The 16441-nt window shown below is 44.2% G+C and overlaps 1 protein-coding gene across 6 annotated transcripts in view; it reads left to right on the plus strand.

Moving 5' to 3' along the window:
- SPIDR (scaffold protein involved in DNA repair) overlaps window positions 1-16441 on the plus strand; it is a 736772-nt gene that overhangs the window by 55394 nt on the left and 664937 nt on the right. For 5 of the 6 annotated variants that reach the window (XM_029591243.1, XM_029591246.1, XM_029591241.1 and 2 more), the window contains exons 3-4: window positions 3706-3775; window positions 4455-4646. In XM_029591243.1, the coding sequence (XP_029447103.1) occupies window positions 3706-3775; window positions 4455-4646 (262 nt within the window). The remainder of the gene's footprint in view (window positions 1-3705; window positions 3776-4454; window positions 4647-16441) is intronic. The other variant, XM_029591242.1, reaches the window with a different exon arrangement.

Below are 16441 nucleotides of genomic sequence, written 5' to 3' on the forward strand. Positions count from 1 at the left end.
TTTCCTTGATAAACATTGATTTGAAATTACTGGCTAGGATTTTAGCTGCTCGACTTAATGGGGTCTTGACTAAGCTTGTTCACTCCGATCAGGTTGGATTTGTACCTGGCCGCTTAGCAGCTGATAATGTCAGGCGAATTGTTGATTATGTTCATCATTCTAAAGTTCCTGCTGTCCTCTCCTTAGATGCCGAAAAGGCGTTTGATCTTGTCCACTGGCCCTTTTTATTTCATACCCTTTCTCGAATGGGCTTTGGTAGCAATTTTATTAAGTGGATTGAAAAACTTTATGACCACCCACAGGCACGGGTCAGTCAATGGAACATATGGGACACCTTTTGACATAGGACGGGGAACCAGACAGGGGTGTCCGCTTTCCCCTTTACTTTTTGCGCTGTTCTTGGAGCCTTTTACCACCAGAGTTAGGCTCACCAGCGCAGTTACCGGAGTCCGTGCGGGTGGACATCATTTCAAAATCTCTCTTTTTGCGGATGACGTGATGTTTACTCTCACTGACCCGTCACTTTCCCTCTATGGGGTCATGCAGGAACTTGTGCAGTTCACCAAGGTATCTGGACTCAAGGTCAATTATGAAAAATCTGAGATTCTTAATCTCACTTTACCTGAGGACGAAGTGAGGCGACTGTAGGGCCAGTTTCCTTTTAAGTGGGCTAAGGGAGCGATAAAATATTTGGGAGTGCGTATTGGGCCTAGATCTGACCAACTATATCACTTAAATTATACTCAGCTTGTTAAGACTTTAAAGACGGATTTAGATAAGTGGAGTCGTCATACCCATTCATGGCTAGGGCGAATTGCCATTATTAAAATGAACGTCTTACCCCGTTTTCTCTATTTTTTTACCACCATCCCTATTTATATCAAGCCCGCTGTCCTTAACCACTGGCAACAAATTATTTTTGGGTTTATCTGGCGCAAGCGCCCACCGCGAGTGGCTCGCGCTACTCTCTATTTACCAAAAGACAGGGGCGGGTTAAGTGCTCCAAACCTCAGCTGGTATTATACTGCAGCACAGTTAAGGGCCCTGGTAGCTATACATAGAACGCAGGAGGTACCTCAGTGGATTCTCCTGGAACAATCTCTGGTCTGAGGCATGCCATTATCTGCGTTGCCATGGCAGCCTCAAAGTACTTGGGATCCCTTTTTATATTATCCCACAGCTTTGAGGACCATGGTTCAGGTGTGGTTGCAATGGAAGCATAGATTAGTTGGGGCCGCAGATTATATGCTATTGACACACCTTTTCACCAACTCATTGATGCCTCGTACGGCTCACTCAAAGGGGGTTCGTGAGTGGATCATAGCAGGCATTACCCGTATAGAACAGGTGCAGGTACAGGGGGCTATATTGTCCAGGGAGGATTTAGGCCGCCTTTATGATCCCCTTCCCATTGATTTCTTTTTATATGCGCAGATATATCATGCCCTTCACCGGATGATCCGATTGGGCACTCTTCAGTTATCTGGCTCTCTTTTTGAATCTTATTGTATGAATGCTCATCATATGCAAGGGGTGATATCTAAGATTTATGCGTTATTAAATGGGAGGCGGCTTAGCTCCTTTCCTCAACAGAAAGCGTGGGATTCTGACTTCCAACGGACCCTCTCAGATGTAGAATGGGATGATATATTTACCAATGCTCACAAGTGTTCTATTTCAGCAGGTATTCAGGAAAATTGTTATAAGATGCTATATCGCTGGCATTATACCCCCGTACGCTTGCACCGTTTCCATTCGGCCTTTTCCGAGCTGTGTTGGCGAGGCTGCGGAGAGACTGGTACTTACTATCATATTTGGTGGAGCTGTACTCTCGTAGCCCCGTTTTGGTTAAATGTTGTAGCTTGGGTCTCCGCTGTTCTGGGTGTAGCAATCCGGGCTACACCCTGGCATACTCTACTACCCTTGTATATTGCAGATCTCAATAATGACCAGCAGAGAATTGCTCAACAGATTTTTATTGCAGCACGTACAGAAATTGCATTACACTGGAAGCAGAGAGCTGTACCTAGTCTTGCCAAGGTGCAAGCTAGGTTACATAATTATTACCAATTGACTAGGCTCACAGCTGTGCATCATGATCGCACGGGGGCTTTCACAAAAACTTGGGCACCATACCAACACTGGCTAGCTTCTCATCGATAACCAGCGCATTTTTCCTCCATTCACATATAGTGACCAGTGTCTAAGGATCTCTGTATATTTGTACTCTCTTTAAATATAGTGCTACAGCCCGTACGCTTTTTGAACCCAGCATGGTGATTCTAGAACTGCGACCCTTGCTTACTCTGGTTTCCGTCTTCCTGGTCTTCTAAGAGGAAGGAAACAAGAGCTTTATTACTCTCATGATACCTGTACTCTAACTGTATTGCTGCCATTAGTTACGACCACTCTACTTGCCCTTGTTTTTCACTTTTCACTTTTGTGTGTCTTTTTTGTTGTTACCTCAGCATAACATTGTGTATTACAATCTGATTTACCAGTTGTTTGGGGGGGCGGGGGGATAGTTTCTATAAAATGTACCATTTATGTAATAGATTATGAGGTTGTTTATGTTTTATGCTATACATTTGCAAGGCGTATCTAGCGTGTGGCTTTTGTTATGTATCTTGACTTTTTGGATATGTATTTTCTGCACCTCATTTCAATAAAAAACTTTTAAATACAAAAAAAAAATCCTGGCTCAAGAAGTTCTGATTATTCTAGGACACATGGAAGCAGCTTCAGTGTATGTGGCTCACATGCCTTGATATGTAAATTATTCAGCGGGCCTCTGAGCTCAGTGGGATTAGTTGCTTCAGCGCTTGTCATTCCTGGTAAAGGGTCACTGCAGATATGAAAGAATTTCTCAAGTAGGAGCTAGGCCTAAACATCCTGGAAATGGGAGCTCCCCTTTGACTTTTAACTCATAAAGTAATGCTGGCAACAGATGCGTACACCAGGGAATGGAGTGTACACATTGGCTTCTGCTGATCTCAAGGAGTCTGGTCATTGCTAGGATATCTAATTTAGATTACTCTTGGAGCTATGAGCAATCAGATGGTGGCATTTAACTTTATATCCTCTGGCAATAATAACAGTAGAGGACGGCAGAATTTCAGCATATCCAGTCTGTCCAATTAGTCCTATCCATTCCAGCTATAAGACCTGATCAATTGCAAGATATCTGTCCTTATCCAGGAAAGTTTTTGTCTTCCTTATGTAGACTCTACCATTTTGGGCAGATGAGTACACAAGATCCTCCACATCGTTCACACCCAGCACCTCTCCCTTTCCATGTCTAATCATAAAGCTTTATTATAACCTAAATAGCCACCAATACTATTGTGGTGGTTCCCCACACATCCGGTTCCTTAGATTTCTCCCCCCCCCCCCCCCCCCCCCCCCCCCCCTGCATAGTCTACCAGACATGCTAGCCTGGAGAAATTCAGATTAGTTCTGTGGCTTAGACCACAGATGTTATGTGCTGGATTTAAAAATATGATTTGTAGTATGCCGTTTTCAGTGTGTGCCAGCATAGAATGAAGCTGGTCAGGGAGCAGGTTGTTCCGACCTGCTGTTTTTATGGGTGAGGAGGGAGAATGCAGTCAGCAATACTGCATGTCTAAAGTCATCTACATTCATATGGTGTTTTGTTGCTTGTTTTGTCCCGTCTCCTCCCATTGTTTTACGTGTTGCTCTTCACAGACCTTCAGATCTTTTGAGAAGAAGCCACAGGCTGTGAAGCACCTGGTACCGTCTCTGACCTATGATGCAGGTAATTCTTAGTTATCTCTTTGTACAAGAAGTGTTCTGTGTGCTGTTTTTCAGTGCTGGGTCTACCAGTGCTATTCACTAGTTTTGGCCTCTGTAGAGGCAATCACTTAGATTAGGCAGTTACTCCTATGGAGCTAGTTGAAAAGGGGTAGCTGAATACCACAGGAAACGGAGGTTGTCCTTTTACCCACAAGACTTTCCAAATTTTGGCTGGTTTGAAGTGGGTTTAATGTATGGTATTGTTGTCTTTTAGCAACTGCATATCAGATGATTCCTGGTCAGTAGCAATTAGTGTTTCCATGTAATCTAGCCAGTATATTGCTACTTTATTTTGGAAGGACTACCTCGTGGAGTGGGTGAGAGAAGGGTCCATCTAGCTGTATGAAGCTGCTATCTTGGACGCCAGTTGATGCTTTCTTAGCATCATAACTTAAGTTTAAGTCTTAAGTTATGAAAACTTACTTGCTATGAACTAACCTGGGGGATGCTGCCTCCTTTCATAGCCACTGATGCTGTACCAACCAGTGTGGTAAGAATGTGATCACTATTAACCAAGTCAGATTTTAACTCTGTTTTTATAGAGAGATCTCTGAACAAATCCAGTGAGTCTTCCAATCTCCCTCAACCAGTTTTTACTAAAACTTGCTGGATTGTGCTTTTATCAGTTTGGTTTTGTTTAGCAGGCCTATCTGCGACTGAGAATGGCATAGAGCATGCAGACATCACGTGGAGCTCCACTGATAGTGACTTGTCGGATGCAGAGGATAAAGCGTCCGACAAGCTCTCGCATCTCCAGAATCCAAACAGATGTGGCTTAAAGACTGATAAATCCTGCAACAGATATTTACTGATAGATAACAAGAGCAGTGAAGGTGAGTGTTTTTGTTTAAATATCAGTTTACCTGACATTTATGATCTGGTAAACTGATAAGCATGGGGGTAACCTGCACAGTGCAGCAGATACTAGCATAAGCTTGCTGGCCAGACTGGGTGGATCATTTGATCCTTTTCTGCTGTCATTTCTATGTTTCTATATGCCTGCCAGCTTTTAAGCCATAAACTACTCGGGGAATACCAAAGAATAGATACTTTAATCCTTTCACACTGTATGCAATATTTCCACAAAAAACTTTTCATAAAACTGAAATGTTTTACAAATCTACAAATGGTGTAAGTATTATATGTATGTGACTATCTATGTATATACATCATGAGTTTTCTATAGACACTATAATTGCTGTGTGTGTATATATATGTTGCTTAATACTTATACTTACCATTGTACAATTACTACAATATGCCCCTGGCTAGTAAAGCACACAGGATGATAGGAAACTCGATAGGGTCCTGGCTACTTTGTCAACAACTATTGATGAAAGTTGATTGATTGCAATCCCAAGTTCTATAGTTGCTGCTTACACTCCAGATACTGGATATTTGCCATCCTGAGCATATCTTTGAGAGTTTAAGCTTCATGATGTGAGACCATTCTGTCAATTTTCTCTTTACTTGTGTAGGAATAGTTTCTTTTATTTCCATTTTTTCTTTTTTTTAAGAAGATTTGCAGTTTTACACATTCATATATTGCTTTAAAAACATCTGATTAAATGGGTTGTAAAGTGAGGATAAAACAACTAATGAGTTGGTTGTCTGGTGTGTTATCTGTATATCACCATAATACATTTATTTTTTTTTTTTTTTTTTTTTTTTGTAATCTTTATTTTTGGAATTTTACATCACAGAAGTATAAAACAGAATAAATCACTTAAATAGAACCATGAACCTAAGCCCCTCATGAGGGTTGCAGATGGTAACATCCGCTTCATCAACCTGTAGTACCAATAGTAGTACAAAAAACCAGAAAGGTAAAGGCAAACCATCTTGTCCATGTACCCTCTTCCATTTCCCCCTTCCCCCACCCACAAACACTGTTTAGAGGCAGTAATTAAAGGAAATGAAATAAAATAGGGATGCGCGATGAAATATGAAAAGGAGATAATAGATAAATATGAGGAGTAAAATATGAGGTCTCAAGGAGGTAATGACTATAAGGATCGGACGGCATTGAGTCAACTATAGGAACAAAGAAGATGCACTCTCGTAGAGCTGATAGCAGTGTACCTCAGCCTCCCAAGCCAGGAAGCCATAGGCCTATACTGTTAAGTTTAAAATTTTGCTGTGTGCCCGAGGATTCAGGGAACACAGATATGGTTTCCAGATGTCCAAGAAAAGGTCATATTTCTTTGCTGAGGATGCTTTTTTTTTTTTTTGTGGACAAATGTTCATAGATCGCCAGTTTGTGTAGCCGCAGCCTCCATTGCAAGACTGTCGGAGGGTCTTTATCAGTCCACTGAGATAGGATTGTTTGGTCAGTATAAAGGCCTTGTGTAAACCGTGTAAACCTTGTGTAAACTGCGGTGATGTATCTCTTTACGTACTGCGGTATATAAAAACCCTTAAATAAATAAAAAGGCATGTTGAATCCGGAATGAGATGCAATATACAGAAAGCTGGATCTTTCGGCAAGTCCCTTGCCAGGAGACTACTCAAATATTGAAGTAGCTTTTCCCAGAGCTGTTGGATTTTCAGACAATCCCAGAAATTATGGTACAATGTCACCACTGCCGCTGTGCATTTTAAGCATGCTGCAGAATTGGTTATCTTCCATTTATAAGCCACATTTTGGAGCAATGTAAATCCGGTGTAACAGCTTATAATGGGCTTCTCGTAATTGCACATTTTCCACGCTTTTTGCGATACTTTTAAAGCAGTTTGCCAATTGGGATGCCAAAATGGGTTGAGACATGTCTTGGGACCATAGGTTCGCCAACGCTGCTAGTCTGCTTGAAGTCTCCAAAGGGACCAGAATTTTCATCATTGAGGCACACAACATTTGTTGATGCCGGGGAGAGAAAAATTTGTCCAGGACCTCCTGATCAAAGACAGAGATCGGGTGTCCTTCCCAGGTTTGCAAAAAATGCCGTATTTGTAGATAAGCAAAGAAGCTTCTCTGTGATAATCCAAAGGCGGCACATAAGTCTGCAAAGGTGCTTAAATGAGTGCCAGAAGCATCCAGGAGCTGGGATACATGAGTAAGTCCGGAGGCTCTCCAGTGATGGAAAGTGGAATTTTCCCTGCTAGGGGAGAAGGTAGGAAGTTCCACAATAGCATAGGTCAGTGTCCGCCAGGAGATGTGGAGTTGTGAACAGATTCTTTTCCACGCTAGTTGGCAGGCTACAAAATATGGAAAGAGCCGAACATGCTCCAGCAGGGAGGGGATCATGGCCACCAAGATATTTACCAGGGCTAGTGGCTGGCACCAAGCCTGGAGCAGTCTCTTCAGTATTAGAGCATCCGTAATAATTTTTAATAAGGCTGTTGGCCATTAGCCACTTGACGTTTTTGTTATGAGTAGTCCAGTATCCATTTTATACTCGGTTAAGAGAGAGAGATCTTTAGTTATAATAACCAGCATACTTCGGTTTGCTCATCAGCCCTTCCTTCTTTCTAGATCTCTCATTTAAGAGTCTGTTCTGTGGCCATGCACCATGGGGTCTATGCCTAAGAACTTTGAAAAGATAGTCAGGAGGGGGCCTGGCCAGTTTCTGGAAGGGTGATTTCCAAAGAACGGAGGAAGCTGTACTATGTTCAATAGGAGGAATGCATCTGGCAATTGACATTAGAAAACCACCAGGTGATTTGGAACCAAGCCAAGCACTCCAAAAGAAAATAATAAATGTTTTCCGTACATAATAGACTTAAAATGGAGTTTTTGCTGATCTCATTAAAATAATTTTCAAAGCCAGTTTTCAATTGACAAGCAGGCATGAATTAGCCATTGCGCATGGGTGATGTCATCTGACGGTGCCAACATGGACACTCAGGAAAGACTTTCAGCATGCGCAAGAGTTCCCATATGTGCGTTGCCTCATGAGTCCTTCAGTCTTGTTTCATCTGAATTACCACACAGACATTTTCCCAATCTTTCCATAATTTTTGTGACCCTTTTTATTGTGCTAGGTTTTCTACCTCGTTGCATTGTTTTTCTTTTCTAAACCACTACTTCTGTAGCCCCTCAACAGAATTTTTCAGTTCTATAAAATAAAAAAAAAAGGGGGGGGGGAGTGTGGATTGTGAAATGGAGAAGTCTGGGATCAAGACTGTGGTCAGTGGTACAAGGCTTGCATTTCTGGGTGCCAGATGTCCATCATAGACTCTCATTTGGTTTACTGTTGCCTGAGGTTGGATCATGAATGTTACAGTTGTGGTAGGATATTGCAACAACACCGTGCCTGGAAAATGGAGGTCTTGCAGAAGTCACATCGAAGCTGCTTCTTACTCTGGTTCCCTCCTGTGATGCTGGGTCCTAGATCTGTTCTAGGTCAGGGGTTAAGCGAGGTAACAGTTGTGATGAAGAGAAGAGTGCTTATGAGGGATCCCTTCTAGGGCCTGCTCCCTGTGGGTCGAAGAAGCCTTCACTGCCGGTTTTGAACTCTACCAGAACGGAACTAGCCTCTACCCTGAGGTGGGACATGACTTTCCTAATGCAGGTGCCATCCTTGTTCATGGTGCAGAAGATCCCCATGGTGCCAAGCCACTTCTTTTGTCTGAACCTGGCACGATCCATCTTTTTGGCATGGAACTCCTCTGTGGTGTGGCCTGCTATGGTCCTGTCCTTGTCGTGGTAGAGTACAAAAGTCCTGCAATGATGCAGAAGGAGGTGTTTCTGACCCAGTCTGTCAGACGTGGTGTTGAACAACAGGAAGCCTTGACTTATCCGGTGAGGAGTACCCAGAGCTGGCCATGGCTATAGCTACCACTGCAGTCCCAAGTTCCCACTTGGTGCAGCTGGTGTCGGCTGGCCTTAGTGAAGAAGTGCTGATCTGGATCTCTGAAGAAGTCACTCCTCCTCCAACTCCAGTGCATGGAATCCCTCAGTCAGTGGGAATCCAGCTGTTAGAGCTTGTGAAGAATTTGTTTCCCTCTTTAGACCCTGAGGAGTGGAGAGAAAAGTTGGAGCCTCTTCTGTCCAAGATGAAGGATATCTTTTCACACTGTAGTGTTAAAGTCCCCCAGAGTCTCAAGCTTCATCTCAATAATTGGTATTCTTCCATCAGTGGAAGTAAGTCCCTTCCCTGAAGTTGTAGATTTAATCTCCTCCTCCAGGGGAGTCCCTTTATGGAAGGGAAGAAGTGGCTTTAGTGCACTCTTGAGTTTGTTCCAGAAGTTTCCCCTTCAGAGTAGTGGTCTTCTCCCTATATACGATCATCATTGTCGGGGTCATGATTCAGCATACTGCCGCGGTCAGGGGAGGAGGATGATTTCATGGGGACTCCTTCTGTCCTTTTACTGAACTTGCCTCTGCATATGTTTGCTCCTGAAGATCTCTTCTACTTATGTATCCTGGATAAGCTGGCAAGCATAAAACTTCTTGCCATACTGGGTCAGATCAAAGGTCCATCAAGCCCAGTTATCCTGTTTTCAACAGTAGCAAATCCAGGTCGCAAATACCTGGCAGGATCCCAAGTGTTAGGTAGATTCCATTCTACTTATTTCAGGGATAAGCAGTGAATTTCCCCAAGTCCACCTGAATATTTGTTTATGGACTTTTCCTCCAGCATGCTTTCAGTCTGAGTCAGGAAGAAGGTAGGCTTGAGAGCAGATGTCTTTGGGCTGCTTCATTTTTTTCTGCATGTTATGGATGTTGCATCCATTCTAGTATATAGATGAGGAGGTAGTATATGCAAATAATTGTAAATAAATTATACCTTTTGGTGGCTCGAAAGCTGCATTTGAAATATAGTGTGCAGGCCTCCCAAGGTTTTGAGGGATTCAGCTATTACACTGTTTTGTAGTAGTAGAGTCGGCATTGAAGCATATTAAGAGTACACTTGATTGCTCTAACACTCCTCCTGGAAAGGTGCCAAAGATGTTAAACACATTTGGTAAGGTGGTCTTCCAGGGATTCATGTTTAGCACCAGAATCGTGGCTCATCAGCTATACATGGAACAGGACTTAAAAGAATATGTATAGAAGCTGAAACATTTGATAGAATTGTCAGGTTTGGAGCAGGCAAAATTCCACCAAGCTTGAGAATATAGAGGAATGTGAGAAGCTTCTGATCTGTATAGCTTTTGACACTGCGCCAGGCCTTAGGCCGCTTCCATCAGAGCTCAAAGGCTTGCATGGTGGAGAGCAAGTGGGTTTTGTGAAGATATGCATGACCATCAGGCAGCTATTTCCTGTGCTAATGGAGACTTGTTTGGTGACAAGGTAAAGAAGATAGTGGTGGGGAAAGAGCCTTCCCCCACTCCAATGACAGTACTTTCCCTACAAGCATTCATTCTTCCAATGACACCTCTTTCACGCTTCTCAAAGCTTTCCTGTTCCTCCCATTCTCTTTAGCAGCAGCTGCCTGTTAGATGCAGGTAGATGGAAAAAGTACAGCCAAAAGCCAAGCAACAGTGGCAGCCTAATTCTGGAACTAATTTTTGACATCCTTGCAGTAGATGAGGGGGAGGGTGCAGTCCTACCTTCCAAAATTGATTGGTGTCACCAAGGGCCATTGAATCCTGAAAATTGTGGATTCTGGATAATGTTTGCATTTCTTCTCACCTTCATTAAATCTCAGTCTTCAACTCCAACTCCTCCCATGTTGCTCAGCTGCAGCTAGAGGTAGAGTTCCTCCTGAAACAGAAGGTATTCCAGTCTGCCCCTTCTCAGGAGTGATGGCTAGGGGTTCTACTTCTGGTATTTTTGTACCCCAAGAAGTCAGGTGGATTGAGACCTCTTCTTGGCTAGCAAGGACTAAACAAATTGTTGGTTAGGGAGAGGGTCTAGATGATGAACACTCTCTCCAGACAACTCTTCCTTTAATTCAATCAGAGAACTGGATATACACTCTGAACATGAAAGATGCTTAGCACATACCCTTAATTATTTAAAACTGCTTTTATTCTGCCATTACTCAATGTGGTTCAAGGCGGATTACATCTCAGAAATTCATAATAAAATGACAATCTGAAACATAACAATTTTTAAAATAAAACAATGTTATTCATATGCTTCATTAAAATACAAGATCTTTAAAAGCTTTCTAACAATCTTTAAATCCATCTCATCCCTCTGACTTACTGGTAATACATTCCAAAGTTGTGCATTTGAAATGGCTCACTGCTGTGTTTGTTGTAATCTATAGTTTTTTGAAACCTGGAGCATTTTAAAAAATTAACTGTAGCAGTAGACTGTATAGCATGTCTGTTATGATATCGAGGTGTTTGGATTCTCAGGGGCAACAGTGATGTTATCTCCTATGGGGAGGAGCCCCGTAGGGAACTGAAGTATCTGGCTAGGCTTGGATGCACAAACACTGAATGAATCTTTTATTATACAGTGGTGTGAGGGCCACCAGAGGTGGCAGTAGAGAGCAGTCTGTGATCCTTGGCGTAGGAGACCCAGATCCACAATGGTGTAAGGCCCCGATGCAGATGTCCAGTAAGGCACTGTAGGAGAGACAGACTGGCAGATGTTGTTACACACTCCCATGCAGCTGAGTATATAGAGTTCCCAATGAGCAGTAGAGAGAGGATAGGTATTAGCAGTCTGTAGTCCTCGGCAATGGTGGTGTAGGGCCCAATGTTGAAAAGCAGCGAGGAGCTGTAGATGGACAGACTGGGAGAAGTTGTACTCACACTCTGTAGCAGATAGGTAGTGTTCCAGCAGGTTGAAGAATTGGTAGTATGCACCAGGATAGACACACAGGCCCTCGAGGAGCGGGTACCTGTAAATAGGATAGGCACCTGGAAATAAGCAAAGGGCCCCCGAGGATTGGGTACCCAGGTTAGTAGACCCTGGAGGGTGAAGGTGGCTTTCAGCAGAGTATAAGCAAAAGAGCAGCTTCAGACCGGAGCGAATCCAATCTGTTGCTAATTTGGTGAGAGTCAGCAAATGGGCAACCTTTTGTATGCAGAGGGAGTGACATCACTCGAGGGGGACACCCCCGAGGTTCACGCCAATACTGCTATAAGACGTGAGGTGTGCACGCGCCCTAGGAAGCCTCAGGTCAACATGGCGGGATGCCGCGCCAGAGCCGCTCCGGGGAAGCCGGAGGGTGCGGCAAGGAGATGCTATGGATGCCATTCTCCCGAGGCTGGTAGAGAAGGCTGAAATAGAGGTGAGGCATGTCGGGGGAAGCCTTCTGAGGCTGGACACAACAATGTCTAGGTACATAAGCTTATAACCTGGTTGGTATTTTTTTTTTTTTTTTATAAATTTTATTGGCAAATAGAACAACAATCCAGAATATTCTATTTGCCAAGTGTCCTTTTGGTACAACAGACATTAGAAAGCCAAGCCATTGCATAGAAAAGATAACAGTGAAGTCATATAAAGATGTTCTTATCATTACCTGCTATTAAGTTCACTTAGGGGCGGATTTTCATACTCCGCGAATAGGCCTACTTTTGTTTGCGCTCCAGGCGCAAACAAAAGTACGCTGGATTTTAGTAGATACGCACGGAGCCGCGCGTATCTGCTAAAAACCTGGATCGGCGCGCGCAAGGCTATCTATTTTTGTATAGCCGGCGCGCGCCGAGCCGCGCAGCCTACCCCCGTTCCCTCCGAGGCCGCTCCGAAATCGGAGCGGCCTCGGAGGGAACTTCCTTTTGCCCTCCCCTCACCTACCTGGCCCTGTCTAAGCCCCCCCCTTACCTTTGTCAGGGGATTTACGCCTCCCAGAGGGAGGCGTAAATCCCCGCGCGTCAGCGGGCCTCCTGCGCGCAGGGACGCAACCTGGGGGCGGGTCCGGAGGGCGCGGCCATGCCCCCGGAACGCTCCCGACACGCCCCGAAAATGCCGCGCGGTTCGGGCCCGCCCCCCGACACGCCCCCTCCGAAAACCCCGGGACTTACGCGAGTCCCGGGGCTCTGCGCGCGCCGGTAGGCCTATGTAAAATAGGCTTACCGGCGAGCAGGGCTCTGAAAATCCGCCCCTTAGAGAATAGCCACTGCCATTAGCAATGGTAACATGGAATAGACTTAGTTTTTGGGTACTTGCCAGGTTCTTATGGCCTGGATTGGCCACTGTTGGAAACAGGATGCTGGGCTTGATGGACCCTTGGTCTGACCCAGTATGGCATTTTCTTATGTTCTTATCATAATCATTGTAGTTCTGAATCAACAGTTGTGATGTATACAAAGTGATAGCATATAAATAACCATTTCTAATAAAAGCTGAACTAGATGTTATGTAGTTGTGATCATCCCCCACCCCTCATATGAAAGCTAGAAGAAAACATGGGAAAAACATCGGCAGTAATCTACTTGTACTTTGGGAGCTAAAAACACAGCTATGTATTAGGGCCTTACCAAAATATGTGGCAGGTAATCAACGGTGTGCCAGGAATGGTACCCAGACCAAGTTTGGTTGAAGCGGGCTACAGTTCTATGTTTGTATGCCGTAATTTTCCCTAGGGTGTACATGATAAGCATCTGTGCCTGAATATCTTGTATTGTGGGAGTTCTTGCATCTTTCCAATATTTTGCAATAGATCACGGAGTCGCCGTGGCTGCTAATCTAATAAAACTATTTTGAGCTTTGTCCAGGTCATGGAGCCCCTGGTTCAGTAGTGCCTGCGGCGCAGTGAGTGTCACCGGAACATTTATGACTAGTGTAATCCAGGCTGACACCTGTTGCCACACGGCTTGAATTTTAGTACATTCCCACCAGAGGTGAAAGAAAGGTTCCCGTCCACCACATAAGTTCCAACATGCGTTTGTGGTCCCCGGGTATATATGTTGTAATTTCTTCGGGATGATATACCAGTGATATATCAATTTATAGCCATTCTCAATATGGCTGGCAGAAATTGCCCCATTAAGAGAAAGATCTGTTTCCAAACCTCCTCAGTCCACTCCCCTTTTGAGATCTCGTTCCCACGCTTTAAGATGAGCCATCTCCACCTTTTTGTTACTATTTAAGAGAAGGTAAACTTTTGATATAAGTTTTTTTTTTTTATTTGCTTTGTTGGCATGCCTACACAAGCTTTCAAAGGCTGGCATACCCACCGCCAGTTCGCAAGACACTGTGTTCCGCATCATAAAATGCTGGAGTTGAAGGTATGCCAGCACCTCACAGATGGTATCTATCACATAAGTAGATAAAGGATATCATGCCCCCTGGGTCCCATATATGTTCCATTTTAATGATATCTGTCTGAATCCAACTCTGAAAGGCTAACTGATTGTCAGCTGGCCGGAAGGAGGTATTGTGAAACAAGTGGGAACTCATAAAATAACTCCTCTGGCCTACTAACAATTTTTTCCAACGCTCCCATATTTTGAGAGGGTGTTGCACAGGTTCCGGAGTTGCCTATAACTGCCTCCACGTGTGCTTTGGTTGCCATAAAAGGGCATTAAGAGGCATGGGACCTAATATGGCCTGTTCCAGGATTATCCAAGGCTTCTTGTCCCTGAGTTTGTGCCAGTCTATTACCACCTTCAGCTGGGCTGCCCCCTGGTACCAGTATAGGTTAGGTACTCCCATTCCCCCTTGGGCTTTAGGCAGAAAAAGTATCTTTTTAGCAACTTGGGGTCTTTTCCCGTTCCAAATAAACTTCAACAAATGCTTTTTCCATTTGCCAAGAAGATTTGGAGGGACTTCAACAAGCAGGAGAGTTTGTAGTAGATAAATATGCGAGGTAGAATATTCATTTTTATTACGGCAATGCGCCCCAACCAAGAGATGTGGTACCTGCCCACTCTTCTAAATTTTGATAGATCTTAGCCATCAATGGAGGGTATAGTTGAAATAAGTTGTTGTTCTTGCCTATATAGATCCCTAAATATTTTATCTTTTTTTGGGCCCATTTAAAGGGGTGATTCTGGCGTATGTATTCCACTATTGCTCCAGGTGTAGAAATATTAAGAAGCTCTGATTTCTCCCAATTGATTCTAAACCCAGAGACCTGACTGAATTCTGTAATTTCAGTGCTAATCGCTGGTATAAAGGATTTGTTATGGTAAACAAGATGTAGTCTGGAAAAAAATGAGAGTTTAGAGGAGAAATCTCTCACCTGTACCCCAAATATTTCGTCATTGCTACGAATCCTGTGTGTGAAAGGTTCCAAAAACAGGGCAAAGAGTAGAGGGGATAGTAGACAGCCCTGTCTAGTGCCTCTCTCCACGGGGAAACTCTGAAAGTAGCCCCCATTCACCTTCAGCCAGGCTTGGTACAATTTTTGTATCCAGCCAATAAAAGCATCCCTAAACTGAAGGGCGCTCAAAGTCTGAAACAAGAAAGGCCAATGGACATAGTCAAATGCCTTTTTGGCATCCACTATTAAAAGTAAGAAAGGAACATTCTTAGTTCGGGCCCACCATTTTGAGTCCACAGTTTTCCGCACGTTATTGGAGTCCATTCTCCTTGGAATGAATCCAGATTGATCAGGGTGGACCAGACCCGGCAGTATACAATTCAACCTGTTGGCAAGTATTTTCGCCAGCAGTTTCATATTGATATTAATTGAAGAGATTGGTCGGTACAACTCTTACACCGAGGGGTACCTCCCTGGTTTTGCTATGAGTGTAATGCTGCCATATTGGCCATGGTAGGTAGATTCCAGGCCTTTCAAGGAATTGAACAACAACCAAAATTGGGGTAAGGAGATTCACGTACTTTTTATAAAACGCTGCCGTAAATCCATCCAAACCAGGGGATTTTCCTGGTTTCAAACTTTTGATAGCCCATAGCACCTCAGCACCAGATATTTCCTTATCCAATGCGTCTATCTGAGAGGGTTGTAAATGCAGCAGTGGCGCCTTTGCTATATATGATTCAGTCTTTACCCGTGCTATGTCGGGCTCTGATTGATAAAGCTTTGTATAAAATTGCAGAAATCGTTGCCTAATCTCAGCATTAGTTGTCAATAACTGACCAGACTCATCTTTGATTTTAACTATATTGTTTTGAGCTTGCTTGGTCCTTAGTTTATGCTCTGTTTCCCCGCCTTATTGCTTCCTTCCTTGTGGGCTTGTTTAATAAGATCTAGCCTGTAGGCTATTGGTGCGGCGACTATCTCCTCTAACCGGGATATGTATTGATCTATTTGAGCTAAAACTGTGGCAGATCCAGTTTTTTGATGTACTTCCCCTAGGCTCCTGTGCCTGGGCGCAGTGGTCCCAGTCCCAGAGAGGGAGCTTGGCGCCGGCTAGTATTCTATTTACTTCGTCGTTCCCAAGAAGGACGACTCTTATCGCCCGATCTTGGACTTCAAGAGAGTCAACCGGGCTCTCAAGATTCCCCATTTCCGCATGGAAACCCTGCGAGCGGTTATTGCAGCGGTTCACCCCAGAGAGTTCCTCGCTTCACTTGATCTTGCAGAGGTGTACTTCCACGATCCGATTCACCGCGACTTACCAGAAGTATCGTCGCTTCCATGTACTTAACCAGGACTTTCAGTTTCGGGCACTTCCCTTCAGCCTCGCGACTGTGCCTCGCACCTTCACCAAGGTCATGGTGGTGGTGGTGGCTCTTCCTGGGAAGGAATTCTGGTTCACCCCCTACCTGGACGACTGGCTCATCAGGGCCAAGTCTGCGACTCTCTCTGCTGTCAAGCGGTGGATCGCGTCTTAGCCCTTCTCTCGTCGCTCGGGTGGATAGTCAATTTCT

Source organism: Rhinatrema bivittatum, chromosome 2 (genome assembly GCF_901001135.1).
Source record: "Rhinatrema bivittatum chromosome 2, aRhiBiv1.1, whole genome shotgun sequence".
NCBI classification, from domain to species: Eukaryota; Metazoa; Chordata; class Amphibia; order Gymnophiona; family Rhinatrematidae; genus Rhinatrema; species Rhinatrema bivittatum.